The 25341-nt window shown below is 39.1% G+C and overlaps 1 protein-coding gene across 7 annotated transcripts in view; it reads right to left on the bottom strand.

The window, feature by feature from the left end:
- Window positions 1–21145: 21145 nt before the first annotated feature.
- Window positions 21146–25341, bottom strand: part of LOC133568526 (adhesion G protein-coupled receptor L2-like) — a 245935-nt gene continuing 241739 nt past the window's right edge. For 4 of the 7 annotated variants that reach the window (XM_061920512.1, XM_061920514.1, XM_061920513.1 and 1 more), the window contains one exon: window positions 21146–22651. In XM_061920512.1, the coding sequence (XP_061776496.1) occupies window positions 21849–22651 (803 nt within the window). In that variant the 3' untranslated portion in view covers window positions 21146–21848. The remainder of the gene's footprint in view (window positions 22652–25341) is intronic. The other 3 variants (XM_061920516.1, XM_061920518.1, XM_061920517.1) reach the window with 2 other exon arrangements.

The following is a 25341-nucleotide window of genomic DNA, read 5'->3' as shown; positions in this document are numbered from 1 at the left end:
TTCGTCCAACAATACATCATATACAGCAGATTTAGCGCTACCAAACTAGTCAGTAGTGCTAATAACGGATATTACAGACGCTTCTATTATTGTTTACACTCAGAGCAGCCATAATCTGGAGAATGGTTAGCACTCTCCCACTTTCCAGGTAGGAAATCAGTCTCTGGGGGGCGTTCCAGTTCTGATTAGGAATTTAGTAATTCCAACTTCGCAGTAGAAATGAAACGCACCATTAATTTCAAAGTCACTGTATGGGGATTATGCTAATATTATTGTGATGGTTTTGTCAGTTAGCAGGTACTTTAAGTTACGTGGAGAGTTTTGGAGTAAGTCCGATGTACTGGTGTTTTTTCCCCACCCGAGTCTTACATCAGGCTTAATGATAACAATCTTCACTCAACATTCTGTAAGGCATTGTTCAATATAAATATGTCTATTTAATAAAAGACAGCTTCTTCCGAGACTGTTTTTGACAATAACGTCCATGCAAATCGACGTATCAAACAGCACTTTGAAGCGGCGCCTATAGTCCATTTATTCCAAGTGTGTTTTTTTCACGTTTGAAGTCATGCTGGTAACGCTTGACAGGAGTCATACTCACATCTTGCCTCTTTGTGTGTGTGTGTGTGTGTGTGTGTGTGTGGGTGTGTGTGTGTGTAATCTTTCTGTCGACTGCACGTTCAAAATTACAATCATTACTTTTTCTCCCGAATGGCCACAAACTGTGGGAACAATTGCTTAAATATCGGAAAATTTCTCCCCTGAGTTTTCAGAGCTAATAGCAGTCATATGTTGTGTCACAGCGGGGGGAGAATGTGTTGCTAGTATTTCAGCACAGGGAAGGCAACAAAAACTTCTATAACGGCATTGACGGGTCATATTCTGCCCACGCTGAGGTCACCTGTAGAGGGAGAGCTCGTGCGAGGTGTTGGTTTGTAACACTTTTTCTTTTGACATGCTGTAAAATTGTGTCACAGTCAGCGTAAAAGTGGACTTTTAGATCAAGGGTCCCCAACCTTTTTTCTACCAGGGACCGGTTTAATGTATGCATTATTTTGACGGACCGGCTTTCCACATGTGGCAGATAAAAACAGCAGAAAAAATGAGAACTCACTATAATGCTGAAGTAGTGGGAGCCCTGAGCGTGTTTCTTTGCAAAGAGATGGTCCTTGGCACCTTGATGGCATATACACCAGTGTTTCTTAACCAAAGGCCCAGTGTAAGGCCAGTGAGCGCCCCCTAGAATTTTATATATTTGTTCACCTGTGGTGCGCATAAACCACAGCGGTACTGAGTTGCAATACACTTTCGTACCACTTGTGGCAGTAATGACAATATACCCATTTTTCGGACTATAAGACACAGTTTTTTTCATAGTTTGGCCGGGGGTGCGACATATATTCCGGAGCGACTTATGTGTGAAATTATTAACACATTACCGTAAAATATCAAATATTATTATTTATCAAATTCGCGGAAGAGACGAAGAAAATGTCAGCAATCGTCACACACACGTCAGCAATCGTCACATACACGTCAACCAATAAGAATTTGGCGGGGGAGGGTCATGGCAGAAGTGCATTGTGGGTCATGGAATGCTAACTGCTATATGCTACTGCCGTAGCTATTAAAATTGATAATTTCATCGTTGGCGGTAACTTATAAAAACTGAGAAGGGCTAAACAAAAATTGGTCTGAAAAGGAAATCATGTACTGCAGATTACAAGCTGGACGTAGTGAAATATGCAGCAGAAAACAACAAGAGGAAGCGGTGCATACCTTATGAGTTGGCAGAGTTGTTTAGAAGCGACATCGAGGAAGAAGATTTCATCGGATTTATCGATTAGGAGAGACGGACTATTTGTTAAACGTATAGCATGTTCTATATGTTAGTTATTTGAATGACTCTTACCATAATATGTTACATTAACGTACCAGGCACGTTCTCAGTTGGTTATTTATGCGTCATATAACGTAAACTTATTCAGCCTGTTGATCACTATTCTCTATTTATTTAGAATTGCCTTTCAAATGTCTATTCTTGGTGTTGGGTTATCAAATAAATTTCCCTAAAAAATGTGACTTATATATGTTTTTTTCCTTCTTTATTATGAATTTTCGGCCGGTGCGACGTATACTCTGGAGCGACTTATAATCCGAAAAATACGGTAAAACCAACAGAAGTAGTCTGGCAGTAATGTCATAGAGAAATTTCTTAAGCGCAAAAATTATGACTAAAGTAGTGAAGCTATATTTTCATTCGCACTTTAATTGTATTGACAGTTTAGTTAAGAAACATCCATCAATCCATTTTCTACCACTTGTCCTTTTCGGTGTGGCGGGGGCTGCTGGAGCCTATCTTAGCTGCATATTTATAATTAATTAACTTTATTTATTTTAGCAGAACATATTATATATTGTTTGTAAACGTATTTTGTCTAATCAGTCCTAGGTTTATTTGTTAAATTAATTGTATGATCTTTGTGATTGACACATGCTTCTATATCATTTTATAAGGTAGTAAACTATAAGTAGGTTAGATATTTTGTTTTTATTGAAAATAATTAAAATCAAAACTAAAAATACTAATTTAGTGTTTATATTGTAGTGGTCCCCAGGTCCCTTTGTAGTGGAAAAGTTGGGTCCTGAGGTTAAGAACCGCTGCTATATACAACAATCCTGCAGACGGCAATGAGCTTTTGGCTACAATCTGGCACATTAAAATGTTATGTTAATTAATGTACATTATTGTACTATAACAAATGGTAACTTCCTATCAGGAGTTGTAATATACATCTATAAACAAGCCTATTGGTGTGTATAGTGGGACAGGTGAAAGTTAAGTTGGAGAAAATGCGTTAGTTTATAAATAAATTAATGTTTCTGTGCGGCCCAGTAGCAAATGCGTCATGGACCGGTGGTTGGGGACCACTGTTTTAGAATAAATTTGTTTCTTGTTTTCATTGTTTCAAAGGTTCGTGAATCGTGATACAGTATCATCAGGCTTAGACATCTACATTCTAAGGAACAGTAGTTGCTTAGGGCTCCCTCTACATGTATAACATGTAAAAACAGACAGTTTTAATTAAAATAAACAGCGATACACACAAATAATCTATTTATACCCGGTGCATAATACTTAACTGACATTTGTTGACATTGTTACCAAGTAGGTAGGATTATGTATTTATATCATATATCATAGTGTTTTTTAAAGTGCAAAAACTCTTTAACATTTTGGTTAGCACCAATGCTAACGCTAACACAAAACAAGACTTGTCCGTCCAGGTACTGCAATGCTAATCTCAGTGCTTAAATGTGCAAAAAGCCAACCAAACATGTCTTATCATCAGCTCCTGAAATAAACAGAAGCAAAATGTTGTACAGTTGGTGCACACGACTATGAGTAGTGGCACTGATGCTAATGCTAGCGAAAAAAAAAGGTGGTAGTTGTACCCAAGTTGTGCCAATATCATATAAACCAGAAAAGTAGTGATGCTATTGGTGATTTTTAAAGCTGTTGCTTTACATAATCAGCTGGAAATAGTGAACTACATTTTCAGCAGCAGGGAAAGTGCATGAATTAGAAGCTAAATGCCAAAAGTGCTAATTGAATGCGAAAAAATTCAATACTGTACAATTATTAACCATCTATAAACAGCAGTGATAACCATGCTAGCAAAATATCCACATTTCAGATTGGTTTATTTATACATTTATACAGTTTCAAAATGATGCGTCACATTATTTACATTTTCTTTGCAACAAAGAAAAATGAGTAGGAAGAAGCAATGCTTATTCAATCCTACTCTTTTCCTACTTCACATCAATTAGTTAAACATATGAGGTGGCGACTTGTCCAGGGTGTACCCTGCCTTCCGCCTGAAACGCAGCTGAGATAGGCTCCAGCGACCCCCCGCGACCCCAAAAGGGACAACGGTAAAAAATGGATGGATGGATGTTCACTCCCTGTACTCGGTTTGTACACATTTTAAATATTACAAATCAGTATGGTGTAAATACAACAGTTTCCTTCATAACTAGGTAAATCATTGATGATTAGATAAATAATATCCTATTTTCCTCAAGTTCAAGGCGTTTACCAATATTCTTCTTCTTTGTAATTTGCAAACACTTATAGTTTGAACAATTTCTTAAATTATTTTTTTACTTTATCCATTCCATAATTTAATTCCACATACAGTTATGCTAAAAGTCTTAGGTGTTGTACGTGCATACAGATGTTTTTAATTACATCTTTCCTTAAGGTTATGTTTCCTTTATTTTGTGGAGAAGAATTGTTGTACATGTTTGAGTAGCAGGTTATAGTTGGCTTTGTACTAAATTACTAACATTAGGTTGTTTGTAACTGCACAAACACTGTTTGTATAAATATTAAACAAATTTGTTCCCAGTATGAATCCACAAAGAGAGAATAAAACATAAAAGACAATACAAATATAGAAAAAGTTTATATCTATGGACGGGTCTGAGGCGGTTGCAAAATATGACATACTGATAACACTTTTTTGAGCGTGTCCTTTTTTTGGCTAAGGAGGGATAGTTTGAGTTTTTGGGAAAAAAAACTGTCACTGTTCAAAAAACATTGAGGTATCTAAATCGGTGTTGTTAAGAATTATTGACCTATTAAACACTGTATTTACCTCATATAAAGTATTCCACTTTGCAATTAGTTTTTGGAAATTATGCATATTTTTTGTTTTTTCCATTATAAAAAATGTTGGGGTTTTTTTTGTTTAAAAAAAGAGCATAACGATGAAAAAAATTACAAATATATAAAAACATAATATCTATGGATCTGTCTAAAGCTGTTGAAGAATGTATAGTGTTGAAAGTTTGACCTACTTACAACACTTTTTCAGCACATCGTTTTTTTGTCGCTTAGGAGGCAGGAGACTCCAGGGATAAAAAAGACATTGTTAGCATTGAAGCTAGTGTAAGCAAAAAATTCTAATATTATATATACACCACTAAAGTAGGTGATTCGACACCATGATAACACCAGTGACGCTATTTTCTTTAAGACAAGCCAATGTATATTCAACAGGATTCTGAAGCATTTGTTGTAAGCGACAACTATTACATACTGTGGCTTTAAACAGCAGTTTTTTAAAAAAGTGCAAAAAATATATCAGCATTGTGAGGGGCACATTTCCTCCAGTCGACAGTCTATAGGTTCAATACAGTTTAAAATAGGAATGATGTGCCCCAGGTATGAAAATGAGCTGACCAGATTGTTTTGACTTCTCACTTTTTCCTTGAGCTGCAAATTTAAGCCAGAGCTGCCAAGTGGGCCGAGGCACGTTTGTTGCACGGCGGGACGGCGGCAGAGTCTTTATCTTTTTGTGCAGAGAGAAAAGTAGAGGATGTAAAGCTGCAGATTCACACAGGCCCTGAGGATATCTAATATGTCTTCTGCATTGTGCTTGTCCTAATGCAATTATGCATAGTTCCTGCTCTGCGCAAAGGAGAGATTCCTATCCAAGAATGTCTGCTAGAACGCCCTTCTTTTATTTTTATAATAATAATAAAAATATTATTATGTTTCCCCGGACGACTTTAGTGGAGAAGGTCAAAAAGTTGGACTCTGTAAAGTTGACCATCACTTTAGTTTGGAAACTATTTTCCCATCGGAAACAAGTGAAATAGAATTCATCAGTCCCAGGGTCATTACTGGATTTGCCAAACACAACTCATTCATTTTAAGATATCAATTTTACTATACAATTAGTATTCAATGGAATACAGTACTGTATATTCCAATGGTCGTTTAGTGGTGAAATATTAAAAACCTGGAACAAAAAAGCCCAAGAAAAATTTAAACACTCTTGTCAAATATAATGTACCCTACATACCTGTAATGAAAACAAGTGCCAAAACTATAATGTGAAAAATAAAACTAAACATTTGAAAGAAAAAAAACAAAACCGAAGAAAACCCCCCACTATTTGTTCTAATTAGAAATGGCTCAACATTTAGATAATATACTCCTTTTTCATAGAAATGGCTCAACATTTAGATAATATACTCCTTTTTCATAGAAATGGCTCAACATTTAGATAATATACTCCTTTTTCATAAACTTTCTACGAGACAAAAGCCACAAAAATATGTAGAAAAGTTAATTGTTTACTTTTAAAAAACCTTTAAACTAAAATATGAAATATAATATACTCCCAGTAATTTTTTATTATGGATATTTTAAGTTCCCAGATATTAATGGTAAATAAAGGTTGCATAAAAAAACAAAGAAAAAGCAAAACACAAAATGGACGATTTAAAAAAAACAAACAAACACAATAACAAAAACTACATAAAAAAGAAAGAATGTACTTGAAAATACTTAAAGCTACACAATTATTCCATTTTTAAATATTTTGGGGGTAACAACCACAGAAAAAGCAAAATACACAAGGTAACGTTGTTTATACAACAAATATATACATTTTGATAAAGTGCATGTGAATTAATACATCGCAAATATCTTCTATGGCAGTGGTCCCCAACCTTTTTGTATCCGCGGACCGGTCAACGCTTAATAATTTGTCCCGCGGCCCGGGGGGGGGGTCCTTTTTTTTTCTTTTTCTTCTTTGTCATGAAAAAGGGACGTTTTTGTCATGAAAAAGGGAGTTGTTTGTGGTTGGTGCACTATTTGTAAGTGTTTATTGTGTTTTTTATGTTGATTTAATAAATAAATAAAATATATATATATATATATATATATATATATATATATATACTATTTTTTTTTTTAAATAAAACAATTATTCTGCGGCCCGGTACCAATCGGGCCACGGCCCGGTGGTTGGGGACCACTGTTCTATGGGAATGAGTGTTGAAAAAGTGAAGAAAAAAAAAACCTAAACAGAACTAATGTTTTGATGCTAGCTAGAGTCTCGGGCTCAAGTTTTGTGTTGTTAGATTTGATGGAAAAAAACTTTCAAAAATGTCATGTAATAAATCCACAATAATAGTTTGTTGTTGACACTTTAAATTATTCAATATATATTAGAAATAAGTGATGCGAAGAAAAGGCAAAACAAAGCAAATGAGCTTCAAGAGGTAGTGACCTGAAATGGTTTTCACTTCACAGGTGTGCTTGAAGCTCATTGAGAGAATGCCAAGAGTGTGCAAAGCAGTAATCAGAGCAAAGGGTGGCTATTTTAAAGAAACTAGGATATAAAATATGTTTTCAGTTATTAAGTACATAACTCCATGTGTTCATAAATAGTACTGAGGACTCCAGTGACAATCTACAATGTAAATAGTCATGAAAATAAAAAAAACACATTGAATGAGGAGGTGTGTCCAAACTTATGGCCTTTACTGTATATACATTAATAAATATTGCACGCCTCTATCTTCACACATTTGAAAGCGCATGCATGTGACATGATTGGAAATGCGGCATCCTGTTTGATGTCCCTCGGTAGTATGGATGTGAAATGATGTCCGAAAACTCACTGGCAGGCGACTGCAACATCAAAAAAGCTTGCCAGTAATGGCGGCCAGCTCGCTTTAATTTGCTTGATGCGGGAAAGGCGGAGAACGAGGCACTTTCATCTCCTGGCTAACTTTTCTCAGCGTTGACTGGGCGTGGCTACGATGCTGCATGGTATGCTGCACCATGTCAATGTCGTACTATAAGAAGCGGTTCTTTTCTTCACATTGACCGTGCTGGAGTATCATCGTCAGTTATGAGATAGTTATTGTTGCATTTGACAATGAGAGCTAGTGGAGAGCACACAGGTGACAGAGTGATAATGAGGTAATATGTATGCATCACACTAAAACAGTCACCTCAGCACATTCATACCTTACTAGGGAAATTACATCAAAGCCTTTCTCCGTCTACATGACTTTATCTAGCAACATCTTACATTTGATTTAAAAGTGAATAATAAACGTGAATAATTAGCCTGCAAGTGTGTGGTCACCTGCAGCTGAATTCAGATGCAAGCTAATGCTGATCATGTCTACTCATTATGATAGTGTTTAGTTTACAATACAAGGGTGGACACTGACACACTTTTTAATGGCTTTGAACGCCACTTTAATACAAAAAAATCTAAGGATTTAAAACCATTTTTTGTAAGAACCTTAAAACATACTTAGACAAACTTTGATGATCCACAAGGGGAAATTGTTCCACACAGTAGCTCAGTTACAAAGGATGGAAAGGTTAATGCACACAATTGCACAAAAGAGGGCAAAAACAAAAAGGTATAAAGTAGACTAAAAAGGTACCATAGTAGCAATATAAATTATAACATATATGTAATATATACATATCATATATACAGTATACAATATATAGTGATATATTAGATTATAAATTAAAGTTAAAGTACCAATGATTGTCACACACACACTAGGTGTGGCGAAATTATTCTCTGCATTTGACCTATCACCCTTGATCCCCTCCTGGGAGATGAGGGGAGCAGCGAGCAGCAGCGGTGGCCGCGCCCGGAAATATTTTTGGGTGATTTAACCCCTCATTCCAACCCTCGATGTTGAGTGCCAAGCAGGGAGGTAATGGCTCCCATTTTTTGTAGTCATTGGTATTATTATATAATATGTACACAATACATAACACATCCCAATTACCGTGTACAGTATATGTAACAGCTGAAGGGCTGTGTTAATGTTGAAAAACATATTTAAAGGTAGTAAACATTTTTTTAATGCTCCAGCTATGAAAATATTTGATCTATAATGAACAACTCCTACTGGAAATTAATTTATGGCGGTCATGTCCTGAATCAATTAATGGCGATAAACGAGGGATGGCTGTATATGTTTTTTTTATTTCTTAGGTTCCGGCATGTGAGCAGCCTCTAAAAAAAAAAGAGGAACATTTCTATCAGCACAAAGTGCTTCCAAGCAAACCTTGAGATAAAAATGTGAAAAACAAGACTACATTTCCTGCAATTATGTGCATTTCTACACAATATTTTACCTTTAGATTTATTCTCATCTACCAACCTCTTTTTTTCCCCCACTTATACAGTATGTCCCATGTAATGAACACATAATTTTTAGTTTATTTCTGGTAGATCCTGCATGCAAAAAACTTAGAAAACATTTCCCATTTGGCAATTCTATCCTGTAGCCACGCCCCCTAAGGTAATATACTTCCTGTGTTGTGACCTTTGTTTACATCTGTCACTTCTAAAATATACCTTCTCACTGGCTACTAGGAAATACTCTACAGTTGGTTTAGAACTAACAGTGTACAGATTGTAATCATCCAAATATGATTAGCAGCAAAGCCATCAACTTTGTGGATCAGTGTCAGCTAGCGAGATGATGCTAACTATGCTAACTAACGAGCTTGTTTCGACACCCCTGATCGTCGGCCGTTCAGTGCGGCATTTATGCAAGAGGAACAGCAAGAGTTCAACACATTTTTGGAGATCTTATTTTTTAGATATTTCATTTTAAAAAATGCGCAAGTTATATTTTGAAGCAAAAATTTATGTTTAAAAACGCACATTTTCGGGTTTCCACAGACCTTTCACACGCCTGCTGATTCTTCTCTTCACATTGTGCCTGTTTGCTCTGTTTTCCCCATATTCGTAGTTTCCGGAAAAGAAAAACGGACCCAAAAGATAGGAGATTAATTTGTGGGTTTGTAAATTGTAAGATGATTTCAGTGTCTGTAGTATAAGTATAACTTTTAAAAATGTACAATAATTCAAGCCTTCATGGCCGCCTTAACCTAAGGTTTTTTTTTTCCAAGCAGTAGGAAGAAACAAGGCAGCTGAGTACACAATCGCTACACCAAGCAGAGCTGTCTGTGATTGACAGCTGTGAACACCAATCATTGCATTCCACTGTCAAAATCGAGGGCCCAGGAAAGCTCAGGCATTAAAGCTGTTTTGCCAGTGGCAGATTTTCTTGACAGTATCAACAGTGTAAAACTGCACTATGCTGTCTGTGGCACTGTTTTGCACTTGCAGATAAACAATGTCAAATCCAGTATGAATTGCGTTGTACGGTACACTGGTACTAGTATAGTACCGGTATACTAATGAATCATATTTGGTACTATTCCAGCTCTAAAAAAGTACCTGCTTCACTACACACCGTAGGAGAATAAAACAGCTCACCGGCGTCACAATGTAAACAAACGCCATGGGTATATCTATACCTGACATCCACTGTAATGATACCAAGTAAAAGAGCGTATCCAGTGGATAATACTATGATTACATCGATAATTTTTAGCACCACAAAATCTTTTTTAGTTTAAAAAAAATGTATATTATGTTTATAAACTCAAGAAATATGTTCCTGAACACATGAAGACTTTAAAAATGACCAATATATGATCCTGTCACTACTTGGTATTGGATCGATACCCAAATTTGTGGTATCAACCAAAACTAATGTAAAGTTTCAAACAACAGAAGAATTAGTGATTATATTTTAACAGAAGTGTAGTTAGAACATTTTAAAAGAGAAAGTAAGCAAATGTTAACAGTAAATGAACAAGTAAATTAATAGTACATTTTCTACCACTTGTCCTTCATAATTTTGACAAAACATTAGAAAAAGAAATTACACAAAATGTTACGGCATACGTCAGACTAATTAGTAGCCTTTGTTTGTTTACTTACTACTAAGAGACAAGTTGTATTGTACGTTTGCTATTTTATCTAAGGACAACATTGCAATAAGAAACATATGTTAAATGTACCTCAGATTATTTTGTAAGAATAAAGATAAAATGGCATTTTTTGTGGCCCCTTTATTTAGAAAAGTATCGAAAAGTTTTGGTACTGGTACCAAAATATTGGTATCGGAAGAACTCTAGCACCAACAACCATTTTCTTCAAAATACCATAATTTACATCTTCTGCGATAATTTGTCAATACCAATCTGGCAACACTGCTGTGTTAGTTTGACATCACCTACCTCCTCTGGTGCTGACTGGCTGGCCTCGCAAGAGCCATCCATCCATCCATTTGCTACCGCTTGTTCCGTTCAGGGGCGCTGGGGTTGCTGGAGCCTATCCCAGCTGCATTCGGGTGGTAGGCGGGATACACCCTGGACAAGTCGCCACCTCATCACAGGGCCAACACAGATAGACAGACAACATTCACACTCACATTCACACACTAGGGACAATTTAGTGTTGCCAATCAACCTATCCCCAGGTGCATGTCTTTGTAGGTCGCCGGAGTACACGGAGGAAACCCACACAGTCACGGGGAGAACATGCAAATTCCACACAGAAAGATACTGAGCCCGGGGATCGAACCCAGGACCTTTGTAATGTGAGGCACATGCACGTACCACTCTGCCTTGTTCCACCGTGCTGCCTCGCAAGATACTTTACTTTATTTGCTGTAAAACAAAAAACACAAAAAAAAACAAAGCACCCAATTACGATGAAGTAAATCATTTATTCAAAAAATAATATACCAATAAAGCAAAAAACTTCCCTATAACAATACATGCTGGAGTGATTTTTTTTACCGTCACTAGTTTACTAAAGCTATGTACTAACTAACTAGCTAGCAAGCTATATAAAGATTTTTTGATTCCCCATAAAACAGCAAAACATAACTAAACGCAAACTGGATTTACAAGTAAAGGTATTATTGTACTCCCTGCAATAAAAAGCATAACAAAGAAATACCTTAACATCAACATTTATTTTGCTGAAATAAACATAAGCTAACCAAGGTTTACTCGTCTTCAGTGACGTGCTGTCAGGGGATGCAAGTGAGGCAGTGCCTCACCTTGCCACCAGGTGGCTTAACCATAACACTTTCAAAAAGGAAGTAATAAAATACAAACCCGTTTCCATATGAGTTGGGAAATTGTGTTAGATGTAAATATAAACGGAATACAATGATTTGCAAATCATTTTCAACCCATATTCAGTTGAATATGCTATAAAGACAACATATCTGACCTCATGGTAAACTACCGACCGGTGTCTCACCTTCCCTTTATTTCAAAAATCCTTGAAAAAATTGTTGCGGAGCAGTTAAATGAACACTTAGCGTCTAACAATCTATGTGAAACCTTTCAATCCGGTTTCAGGGCAAATCACTCGACGGAGACAGCCCTCGCAAAAATGACTAATGATCTATTGCTAACGATGGATTCTGATGCGTCATCTATGTTGCTGCTCCTCGATCTTAGCGCTGCTTTCGATACCGTCGATCATAATATTTTATTAGAACGTATCAAAACACGAATTGGTATGTCAGACTTAGCCCTGTCTTGGTTTAACTCTTATCTTACTGATAGGATGCAGTGTGTCTCCCATAACAATCTGATCTCGGACTACGTTAAGGTAACGTGTGGAGTTCCCCAGGGTTCGGTCCTTGGCCCTGCACTCTTCAGCATCTACATGCTGCCGCTAGGTGACATCATACGCAAATACGGTATTAGCTTTCACTGTTATGCTGATGACACCCAACTCTACATGCCCCTAAAGCTGACCAACACGCCGGATTGTAGTCAGCTGGAGGCGTGTCTTAATGAAATTAAACAATGGATGTCCGCTAACTTTTTGCAACTCAACGCCATAAAAACGGAAATGCTGATTATCGGTCCTGCTAGACACTGAACTCTATTTAATAATACAACTCTAACATTTGACAACCAAACAATTAAACAAGGCGACACGGTAAAGAATCTGGGTATTATCTTCGACCCAACTCTCTCCTTTGAGGCACACATTAAAAGTGTTACTAAAACGGCCTTCTTTCATCTACGTAATATCGCTAAAATTCGCTCCATTCTGTCCACTAAAGACGCTGAGATCATTATCCATGCGTTTGTTACGTCTCGCCTCGACTACTGTAACGTATTATTTTCGGGTCTCCCCATGTCTAGCATTAAAAGATTACAGTTGGTACAAAATGCGGCTGCTAGACTTTTGACAAGAACAAGAAAGTTTGATCACATTACGCCTGTACTGGCTCACCTGCACTGGCTTCCTGTGCACTTAAGATGTGACTTTAAGGTTTTACTACTTACGTATAAAATACTACACGGTCTAGCTCCATCCTATCTTGCCGATTGTATTGTACCATATGTCCCGGCAAGAAATCTGCGTTCAAAGGACTCCGGCTTATTAGTGATTCCCAAAGCCCAAAAAAAGTCTGCGGGCTATAGAGCGTTTTCCGTTCGGGCTCCAGTACTCTGGAATACCCTCCCGGTAACAGTTCGCGATGCCACCTCAGTAGAAGCATTTAAGTCTCACCTTAAAACTCATTTGTATACTCTAGCCTTTAAATAGACTCCCTTTTTAGACCAGTTGATCTGCCGTTTCTTTTCTTTTTCTTCTATGTCCCACTCTCCCTTGTGGAGGGGGTCCGGTCCGATCCGGTGGCCATGTACTGCTCGCCTGTGTATCGGCTGGGGACATCTCTGCACTGCTGATCCGCCTCCGCTTGGGATGGTTTCCTGCTGGCTCCGCTGTGAACGGGACTCTCGCTGCTGTGTTGGATCCGCTTTGGACTGGACTCTCGCGACTGTGTTGGATCCATTGTGGATTGAACTTTCACAGTATCATGTTAGACCCGCTCGACATCCATTGCTTTCCTCCTCTCTAAGGTTCTCATAGTCATCATTGTCACCGACGTCCCACAGGGTCATTATTGTCACCGATGTCCCACTGAGTGTGAGTTTTCCTTGCCCTTATGTGGGCCTACCGAGGATGTCGTGGTGGTCTGTGCAGCCCTTTGAGACACTAGTGATTTAGGGCTATATAAGTAAACATTGATTGATTGATAGTACCAACCTCGATCGTCACGTCCGTTGTGTCCTGAACAATACACTTCGCCCTTGCTCTTAATGGGTGCTGGTTAGCGCCTTGCATGGCAGCTCCCTCTATAAGTGTGTGAATGTGTGTGTGAATGGGTGAATGTGGAAGTAGTGTAAAGCGCTTTGAGTACCTTGAAGGTAGAAAAGCGCTATACAAGTACAACCCATTTATTTATTTATTTATATTTGATGTTCGAACTGATAAAACATTTTTTTTGCAAATAATCATTAACTTTAGAATTTGATGCCAGCAACACGTAACAAAGAAGTTGGAAAAGGTGGCGATAAATACTGATAAAGTTTAGGAATGCACATCAAACACTTATATGGAACATCCCACAGGTGTGCAGGCTAATTGGGAACAGTTGGGTGCCATGATTGGGTATAAAAGCAGCTTCCATGAAATGCTAGGTAATTCACACAAAAGGATTGGGTTGGGGTCACCACTTTGTAAGCAAATTGTCGAACAGTTTTAGAACAACATTTCTCAACGAGCTATTGCAAGGAATTTAGGGATTTTACCATCTACGGTCCGTAAAATAATCAAAAAGTTCAGAGAATCTGGAGAAATCACTGCACGTAAGCGATGATATTACGGACTTTTGATCCCTCAAGCGGTACTGCATCAAAAACCGACATCAGTGTGTAAAGGATATTACCACATGGGCTCAGGAACACTTCATAAAACCACTGTCAGTAACTACAGTTGGTCGCTACATCTGTAAGTGCAAGTTAAAACTCTACTATGCAAAGCCAAACCCATTCATCAACCATATTCTGAAACGCCACCGGCTTGGCTGGGCCCGAGCTCACCTAAGATGGACTGATGCAAAGTGGAAAGGTGTTCTGTGGTCTGACGAGTCCAGATTTCAAATTATATTTGAAAACAGAGGACGTGGTGTCCTCCAGAACAAAGAGGAAAAAAAACATCCGGATTGTTAGAGGCGCAAAGTTCAAAAGCCAGCATCTGTGATGGTATGGGAGTGTATTAGTGCCAAAGGGATGGGTAACTTACACATCTGTGAAGGCACCATTAATGCTGAAAGGTACACACAGGTTTTGGAGCAACATATGTTGTCATCCAAGCAATGTTATCATGGATGCCTCTGGTTATTTCAGAAAGATAAGTGTTACATCAGCGTGGCTTCGTAAAAAAAGAGTGCGGGTACTTTCCTGGCCCGCCTGCAGTCCAGACCTGTCTCCCATCGAAAATATGATGCGCATTATGAAGCGTAAAATACGACAGCGGAGACTCCGGACTGTTGAAAGACTGAAGCTCTACATAAAACAAGAATGGGAAAGAATTCCACTTTCAAAGCTTCAACAATTAGTTTCCTCAGTTCCCAAAACTTTATTGAGGTTTGTTAAAGAAAAGGTGATGTAACACAGTGGTGAACATGCCCTTTCCCAACTACTTTGGCACGTGTTGCAGCCATGAAATTCTAAGTTAATTATTATTTGCAAAAAAAAAATAAAGTTTATGAGTTTGAACATGAAATATCTTGTCTTTGAAGTGCATTCAATTGAATATGGGTTGAAAAGGAGTTGCAAATCATTGTATTCCGTTTATATTTACATTTAACACAATTTCCCAACTCACATGGAAACGGGGTTTGTAAAAAAAGTTTGACTATTTATCTTTCGGTCCATGCTTTCTATGTGATTTTGGTGTGGTTCCTGTATATTTTGATCATTTTCATTGTCAAAATCGGAGAAAATTCCGTGTTTCCGGATGAAAATAACGCAGTAGACCAGAAGTGAGGCAGATACAGGTGGTGCCTCCACGGCTACACACAAAAGCTGTGTCCCAATTCAGGGTCTGCATCCTTCAAAGGGCGAATTTGAAGGCTGCTTATGTCACAACGCTGCGCGGACGCTGTGCCAATTCATTCAAATTTGAAGGCTCCTCCAAATGCGCCATTTTTTCCCCTGTATTCGGAGGATGACTGTCCTTTGTGGCCTCCCAAATCCCAAGATGCTTTGCACGCCTTTGTTCAAATTGGATCGAGACTGTCCCATTTGACAAAGAGTGACGCATCCGTTGGAGGTGCCTCCGAAAGTCCAGCCTTTTGAGTCTGTGTAGGCCGGGTCCTCCGAAGGATGCAGACCCTGAATTGGGACACATCTCTATCCTCCTTCAAAACCGCACTAAAACAACACCTCCAGGCAACTTCAACCCTTTACTAACACCCTCCCCACTCCACATCCCATCTCCTCGGATTGTAAAAAAACAAATGTAAATAATCAAATTGTATTTCTAATGTATATACTTGTTCTAATGCTATCTGAACTCACTATGTTTACTGCTCGCTGTACATATCCTACCAAGTCACACCTACACTGTTACAATGTCCTTTTTTCTGATGATGAACATCAACAAATCCCGTCACAGATCCAGGTTAACTGACCAGCATCTTGGAGCTATCCTCAGAATTGCCACAACCAAACTCACTCCAGACTTTGATGCATTGGCCAAAAAGGGAGCTCAACAACACTGTTCCCACTGAAACTGTGAGTTTCTTTGCTGTTTTTCTGTGATAATCAAATGTAAGTAATTCAGGTAAATCAAATGTATACTGTGAATTTCTCTACCGTGTTTATTCTTAATCAAATGAAATGAATGCATTTGAAAAAAAAAAAAATGCACAATGAGCCTTGCTGCCTACTCATGATATGTTACATGTTTGTAGGCCAAATCCTCTCACGTAATGGCTTTTACATGTAATTTATATTATTTCACACCAACACTCCGTCCATCTGTTACTGGCCCGGTCCCCCTGTCAAATCTTGGAACCCAATGTGGCCCTCCTGGCAAAAAGTTTGCCCACCCCTGGGTTAGTGCGTCTGCCTCACAATACAACGGTCCTGAGTAGTCAGGGTTCAATCCCGGGCTCGGGATCTTTCTGTGTGGAGTTTGCATGTCCTCCCCGTGAATGCGTGGGTTCCCTCCGGGTACTCCGGCTTCCTCCCACTTCCAAAGACATGCACCTGGGGATAGGTTGATTGGCAACACTAAATTGGCCCTAGTGTGTGAATGAGAGTGTGAATGTTGTCTATCTGTGTTGGCCCTGCGATGAGGTGGCGACTTGTCCAGGGTGTACCCTGCCCTCCGCCCAATTGTAACAGAGATAGGCACCAGCGGCCCCCCGCGACTCCAAAGGGAATAAGCGGTAGGAAATGGATGGATGGATGGATGGAATTACTCCCTTCTTTTTCCTGTTACTCTAATCTGCCACCTAAATCTACAATGATTAGAGCTGGACATATTAATTGAAGTTAAAAAAAAAACTTCCAAAAGTTTATTTGCCTCACCTGGTGTTGCGTTCACCGCACGTCAATGCTTGTCTTTCTAATTATTCTTTAGTGCATGGGTGTCAAACTCTGGCCCGCGGGCCAAATTTGGCCCGAAGTGTAGTTTCATTTGGCCCTTAAGCCAATATCAAATTAACATTAGAGCTGGCCCGCCGGTATTATACAGCGGCGGAGCCAACCCTCCCGATTTTACCGGAAGACTCCCAAATTTCAGTGCCCCTCCCGAAAATCTCCCGGGGAAACCATTCTCCCGATTTCCACCCGTACAACAATATTGAGGGCGTGCCTTGATGGAACTGTCTTAAGCGTCCCTTACAACCTGTTGTCACGTCCGACTTTCCTCCTTACCAACAGCGTGCCGGTCCAGTCACATGATATAAGTGGCTTTTACACACACGTAAGTGAATGCAAGTCATATTTAATCAACAGTCATACAGGTCACACTGAGGGTGGCCGCATAAACAACTTTAACACTGATACAAATATGCGCCACACTGTGAACCCACACCAAACAAGAATGGCAAACACATTTTGGGAGAACATCTGTACCGTAACACAACATAAACACAACAGAACAAATACCCAGAAACCCTTGCAGCACTAACTCTTCTGGGATCCTACGATATACACCCCCCGCTACAGACTCTGCCCACCTGAGCCCCGACATTAATGAACCAGCATCCAAGAAAAGATGCCAGGTATCTGGCTTGGGCATATTTGATTAGATCAGTGTGTCGCAAATTGAGCAATAAAAAGGCCTGAATAGTTTATTTACTCATTGTTATTTTATTTAAAAAAAATATTAACCCTGTGGAAAAAGTTAATATTGATATTTGACTCAGAAGGCTGCAAATAGAAAAGAGGCATTCAATTTTTTATTTACATTTTATTATACCATTAATATTTTTTCGATTGTTTTTTGAAAGTTGATTTTGCACTATCAAGTTATATAAGAGTTGCTTGTTTCATATTCAGTGTTAAAGCAAATCAGTGTAGCAAATTGAGCAATAATTAACATTTTATCCAGGCACTTTCTCTTGCTACTTCAAGGCTTGACTGTTTGATTCATTCATTATTTTTATTTTATTTTCAAATTTATTATTAGCCTGTGGAAAAAGTTTATTTTGATATTTACCTCAGAAGGCTGCAAATAGAAAAGAGGCATTAAATTTTTATTTACATTTTATTTGATATGCCATCGATATTTGTGTAATCATTATTATTACTTGAGTCTCAATTTTGCATGTCACTATAAAGTTATATAAGCCTTGCTTGTTCAATATTCAATGCAAAACGTGTTTGGGTCCCTATTAAAAGGATCATTTGTTCAACCTTGGCCCGCGGCTTTGTCAAGTTTTACATCTTGTCCCACTCTGTATTTGAGTTTGACACCCCTGCTTTAGTGGCATTCAAGTTGTAAAGAGATGTCAACCATAGTCACATAAAAATATATTACAATCCAATAAAGTCAACCCACTCACCTTTTTAAAGAGGTCTGACAAACATGTCACGGACAGGAAACAATCAGCATCGACTAGTTTTCGTCGACAACATTGGATCGCCATTGTTGGTAAATGACTTTTTAATGATCCTCTGGCTGACAACGTGTGTCTTTTTAGTAGTTGTAACCTAGCAACTAATTATTTGTCTCCATAGACCGTGTAGAGCCGTTTCCCTAAGTTGATAATAATCACCTGACAAAATACCTTTCTTAATATCTTAACTGTCATTATTATCCAGGAGTAGGCATGCTAACAGCTAAGGTAAATGCTAAACAGCTAAGCTAAATGCTAAACCAGCAAGAAATACGCACTTAGTCAAGTTTAAGAAGTGTAGTTGGAACCACCTTGCAACAGAAAAAAATCAAAAATTAACAAGTAGATTAATAAGAGTCGAAGAAAAAATGATATAACAGTCTGTACACCACACGTAAGAGGACGAATCCATATATAAATTGGTGGTATCGATACCGAGGGCAGTATCAGTGTACTAACGATACTAGAATGACAACATGGATATTTTTATTTTCTCCAAATCTTTTACTTTTGTTTTTGTTAATGTTTACAAACTCATGGAGAAATTCAAATGAGTAGTAGTAAATAAGTAGTAGATAGTAGTTTTTACTTTTGTTTAGTTACCATGAATTGATTTGACTTAAAACAAGTTGAAAAACTTATCCGGGTGTTACCATTTAGTGGTCAAATTGTACGGAATATATACTGTTCTGTGCAATCTACAAATAAAAGTTTCAATCAATCAATTGAGTACAAACAATTGTGTGCCACAACAGAATAAGTAAGTAGTGTAAATATCGTGCTGATGTTAAAGTGTCAATGGCATTCATCATGAAGACATTGAACAACCTACTGTTAATAGGGATGCCGATCTCACTCAGAGATGATATGATATTGGTATCGAAATCGGCAGTATTAACACCCGATCGGAACATCGCTAGTCACAAAAAAAGTAAAGTTGTAAGTGCAACAATCCCTGATGATTTTCCGGGACATTTTACACCTATTGAAAATTAATACCTGCAAAACTCTCTATTTCTCAACAAATTTAAAGGCCTACTGAAATGAGATTTTCCTATTTAAACGGGGATAGCAGGTCCATTCTATGTGTCATACTTGATCATTTTGTGATATTGCCATATTTTTGCTGAAAGGATTTAGTAGAGAATATCGACGATAAAGTTCGCAACTTTTGGTCGCTAATAAAAAAAGCCTTGCCTGTACCGGAAAGTAGCAGACGATGTGCGCGTGACGTCACGGGTTGTAGGGCTCCTCACATCCTCACATTGTTTACAATCATAGCCACCAGCAGCAAGAGCGATTCGGACCGAGAAAGCGACAATTTCCCCATTAATTTGAGCGAGGATGAAAGATTTGTGGATGAGGAAAGTTAGAGTGAAGCACTGGAAAAAAAAGGGCGAGTGCAGTGGGAGCGATTCAGATGTTATTGGATACATTTGCTAGGATAATTCTGGAAAATCCCTTATCTGCCTATCGTGTTACTAGTGTTTTAGTGAGATTATAATGTCATACCTGAAAGTCGGAGGGCTGCGGTGACCGCCAGTGTCTCTGAGGGAAGCCATATGGAGGAGCCAAGAAAGTCACAGCTGCCTTTTTGACAGCTGTTGCAGGAGGATGCAAACTCCGCTCAAGTCTCTGGTAAGAGCAGACTTAATATCACAATTTTCTCATCCAAAAACTTGCCGGTTGACATGTGGTAGAGAAACATGTTCGCTTGACCGCTCTGTTCTATATTAAAGCTTCACAACAAAGAAAGAAACACCGGCTGTGTTTTGGTTGCTAAAAGGCAGCTGCAATCCACCGCTTTCCACCAACAGCATTGTTCTTTATAGTCTCCATTATTAATTGAACAAATTGCAAAAGATTCAGCAATACAGATGTCCAAAATACTGTGTAATTATGTGATTAAAACAGACTACTGTTAGCTGTGAGTGGTGCTGGGATAAAATGTCTGCTCCAACCAATAACGTCACAAGCACGCATCAACATAAGCGTCATCATTCCGCGACGTTTTCAACAGGACACTTCGCGGGAAATTTAAAATTGCAATTTAGTAAACTAAAAAGGCCGTATTGACATGTGTTGCAATGTTAATATTTCATCATTGATATATAAACTATCAGACTGCGTGGTTGTTAGTAGTGGGTTTCAGTAGGCCTTTAAACCATTTTACCATCAACATTTTCCTGGTTACCAAAATTCCCACATTTCAATTGCCACATTCCCACTCTTTTTTTTTTTCTTGACTAATCCATTCACACACAATTTCTCCCAAAATTTCCTATTCTACTTTAAGTAAAAATGAGTATGAATCTTTTTCTTCTTTTTTTTTAATTTCTGGTTTTACGCTTGTCACACTTTTCCTCTTGTAATCTGAACCCCACACTTTGGTTTGATTTCCATAAATGGTTCCACATTTGTGGGCCATGAGACTGCATCTTGAGGCTTTGATGTCGTCACGCTACAAAGATGTGCACGTTGAAAATATGAGCAAGTTGTGAACAAGAAAACCAAAATTCACATTTATTCGATATCAAACAGGAGTTGAATTAAATACCAGCTGACGACAGGCTCTCACAAAAACAACAAAATGACAGAAACCCAATCAGCGCGGCAACAACCTTTTTCTTTTGTTTTGACCCAAATAGTTCTGTTAATAAATTAAAAGGAAGATCCGCAAAATACATTTGCTTCGAGTAAAAAAAAAAAAAAAAAAAATCCCTTGATCAAACGTGTGGATTTACATTTCTTCAAATACTGCTTCTTAAAAACAAAATAAAAACAAGTCAAGTGTGAGAGGAAAAAAGAAAATCCTCCATTTTGAAAGAACTTTATACGAATAAGAGTCCTATTAACATTAACTACTGAACGCTTTCCAGTTCTTTTTTTTTGTCCTTTTACATATTTTGAAACCTTTTACACGAGTGGTACAGCAAAATATATTTCTTTAGCTGTTACTTCGACAATGTGCAATAGAGAAAATATAAGGCCTGAGTCTGAATTAGTGGTTTTCCTCCCTCAAAAAAAGACCCCCCGGAGTATCAGGAGTTCTTTACAGGGAATATTGAGAGGTTTTCTTTAATATCCATGCTGCGTTAGTCCCACAGCAGAGTCCACATTCAGGCCTCAGAAGAACATGTGCAAAAAGTCTGATCAACCCGAGGCGCCACCCCCACCCTTGTGGGGGCTCAGAGGCTGGTGATGAGCTGCATTTGTCCGTTATTGGGGGCGTCGCCCTCCCCTTCCTCAGAGGCGGGCGGCGGCAGCACGCATCCGTCGCTGGTCACTCGGTTTATGTGGTAGTAAGAGAGAGGCGGCGCGTCGCCGAGGTCGGGCATGCTTTTGTGATACGTGTCCTCGCCTGGGATGGAAGGGGAGCGCTCGCCCTCTTCCCCCTCCTCCTCTTCAGGGGGGTACGGCGAAGCCGAGGGCGAGTCCCTCAAGTTGGGCATGCTGGTGTAAAGCGAGTCCCTGTTGTTGCTCGCGTCCTCCGCCGCCGTCGTCACAGTCTCGTCGCCGATCTCCAGGCGCCGGGGGGCCTTTTGGGCGCTGTAGAGCAGGGAGTGAGTCCTCTGGGGCAGGAGGGGGGCCTCCAGGGCTTCCTTGTGGTGGGGGTGCAGGAGCAGCTCCAAGGGCGCCTGGCCTCCTCTCTGCGGGGACGAGGCCTCCACGCGGTCCGCCACGCCGGCGTCGTCCTCGCTGCCGCTGCCCCGGTCCACGGGAAACCGAGTCTGGGGCGTCTCGGTCCCCCGCGGGGCGTCGCGGACCTTGGGGGCGGCGCGGGGCCGCAGGTTGTTGTGCACGATCTCGGATATGATCATCTTCTCGAAGGCGGCGTCGTGCAGGTTGAGGCCGCTCACGTCGCCCGGGGCTCGCACGCCCACCGCCTCATAGTCGTCCTCCCGGAGGGAGTAGCTGTTGTTGAAGTTGCCGTTGAGGGGGAGGGTGTCCATGGCGCTGATGTCCCGGCTGTTGCTCAGAGAGTGCTGTCCTGCAGACAATGCCAACACAAGGAACACGTCACGTTACATCTTATGTCTTCAACATCACGTCATCTTTACTTCAACACAAATACCCTATTTTCCAGACAATAGGGCGCACCGGATTAAAAGGCGCACTGCCCATGAGCGGGTCTGTTCAGGTCATTTTTAATACGAAAGGCGCACCGGATTATAGCGCGCATTAAAGAAGCTTATCAACGACGGGGTCGGCCCGGACTACAAAGGCGGACCCACGCAATTTTTCAGAATTTATGCAGTTCTCAAATACAGATCAGCAGGTACCAGAAGGTAAGAAGTGTTGCTTTTGCATAATATTGCGAAACAAAACGTCAGATAATGTCTTACCTTATACACCCACCATAATAATACTCGTATGTTGAAGTACAGTACAATCCAACAAGCGGTTCGGTTTCACAGCTTACCAAAGTCATACTAAAACATTTTGATAGACTTTTGAACGCCATGTATAATGTTCTATATTTTCAATTGAACATGTGAAATGTTGGTGTTGTTTACAGGCGTCATATTGCAGTCTAAACATATCTCTTATGTGTGACTGCCATCTACTGGTCATGCTTATCATGTCACCAGGGACCAAACAAAATAGATTCCAGGTCAGTAAGCATAACCAAAATTATTTCGCACATTAGGCGCACCAGGTTATAAGGCGCACTGTCGAGTTTTGAGAAATTAAAAGTTTTTAAGTGCTCCTTATAGTCCGAAAAATACGGTAATCCACTAAAGAAGCACTAGTTAGCTAGTGGCAATGTTCCCCTTCAGTGTGGAAAATCATCATGGTCACTAATCTAACACTACTGTCCACAAGAATAAGGCGACTTTTCAGTTATACCCGCAGCCGGTCATGTGCATGCCACAGCAACAGGTGCCGCATCAACCCCTCATTGCAGCCAATCAGAAGGAACAAGAAATGTACATTTTTATTTATTTATATTTTTTTTGACTCAAGCCATCTCTAGATTATGTTAAAAAAATTGCCATATATTATAACTACATTGCAGAACTGTTAACATAATAGCACATTTAATAACAAATAAATAGGTCACATAAATTAAACAGGTATTATATTACTAACTTACTGTTAAAATAAAGAATGTTTTATTAAACACAAAATAAAAATGTAAAATGTATATGCTATTTAAAAATACAATACATATTACACGTTATACAGTAACAGAAGCAGGCAAACAGTGATATGCATTTTTAAATAATAATTTAACTTGAACTAAACTAAACATTATGAAATAATAGACATACAATCAAAAATGTAAAAATGATAACAGAATAAATGAACATTTATGAATTAATTAAAAACACTAGTGCCGCGGCTATCAATTGTTTAATAATCGAGTTATCTATTGATGTTTTGTCCGATTAAACAAGTGATCGGATAAACCAAACTCTATAGCCGCAATGCATATTTTAGGGAAAATATTTGAAATATAAAACAATTTGTCTACTTGCCATAACCTTTATTCATATTTTTTTCAAATAAATGGTCATCATCAACACTATGTATATATATATATGTCTTGATTGGATTATCCAGAGAATAGTGCTCGATACCGTGGTAGAGCGCGATATGTAGGTGTGGGAAAAAAATCACAAGACTACTTCATCTCTACAGATCTGTTTCATGAGGGGTTCCCTCAATCATCAGGAGATTTTAATGGAAGCATTCACATACAATGGTTTATATAGAGCACAGAGTGGGTGGGTACAGGCAGGCGTAGGGTGTGGTGATTGGCTCATGTGTTACCTAGGAGGTGTTTCCGTCTGTGGCGGCATGTTGAAATGATTTCACTGCGCTTGTTGAGGGATGATAGATCTGGATGATATATGATAAACAGTTTCTCTTTTAAGCATAGGTTGCATCTTTTATTACCACTGTTGTAAGGTGTGCTGGATGCAAGAATTTGCCATGTTATTGAATATTCAACATTATTGTCTTTGAGGTTCCAAATGTGTTTGCTGAGTTCTGTAGAATTCTGCAAAGTCTGGTTTCTAAAGGAGGCGTTGTGATTATTCCACCTTGTTTTGAACGCTCCTTCGGTTAATCCTACGTACGTGTCGGATGTGTTAATGTCCTTGCGTATTACCTTTGCTTGGTAAACGACTGATGTCTGTAAGCACCCTCCGTTGAGAGGGCAATCAGGTTTCTTTCGACAGTTACATTCATTATTGGTTTCAGAGTCGTTTAGTCTGGGGGTAGGCAGTCCTTTTGCAATTGCTTTGTTGTGGTTTGAAATGATTTGATGCGTGTTATTCATACAGCTGTAGCTCAATTTAATGTTGTTCTTGTTGAATATTTTTCTTAGGGTGTTGCCTTTGGGGAAGTGTTTGTCGATCAGAGTGAGGAACTTGCAGCCGATGTTGGTTGAGACGTTTTTGCTGAATGGCGGATTGTACCAGATGATGTTGTTTCGTTTTCTGCTCTTTTTTGGTTGGTTTCCTGGAGTGTGTTCATGGGTGAGGGTGAAGTTGTATCCGCTTTCATCAAGTGCTTTCTGGTACGGGGGGGTTGCTTGGTCGAATTCAGCTTTGCTGGATGACAGCATTGATAGCCTTTTATTAATTCCGGTAGGTATTCACTCTGATCGACAAACACTTCCTCAAAGGCAACACCCTAAGAAAAATATTCAACAAGAACAACATTAAATTG

Source organism: Nerophis ophidion, linkage group LG14, assembly GCF_033978795.1.
Source record: "Nerophis ophidion isolate RoL-2023_Sa linkage group LG14, RoL_Noph_v1.0, whole genome shotgun sequence".
In the NCBI taxonomy this organism is placed as follows: domain Eukaryota; kingdom Metazoa; phylum Chordata; class Actinopteri; order Syngnathiformes; family Syngnathidae; genus Nerophis; species Nerophis ophidion.
Note: the sequence above shows the minus strand (reverse complement) of the source record. Positions and strands in the feature narration are given on the sequence as shown.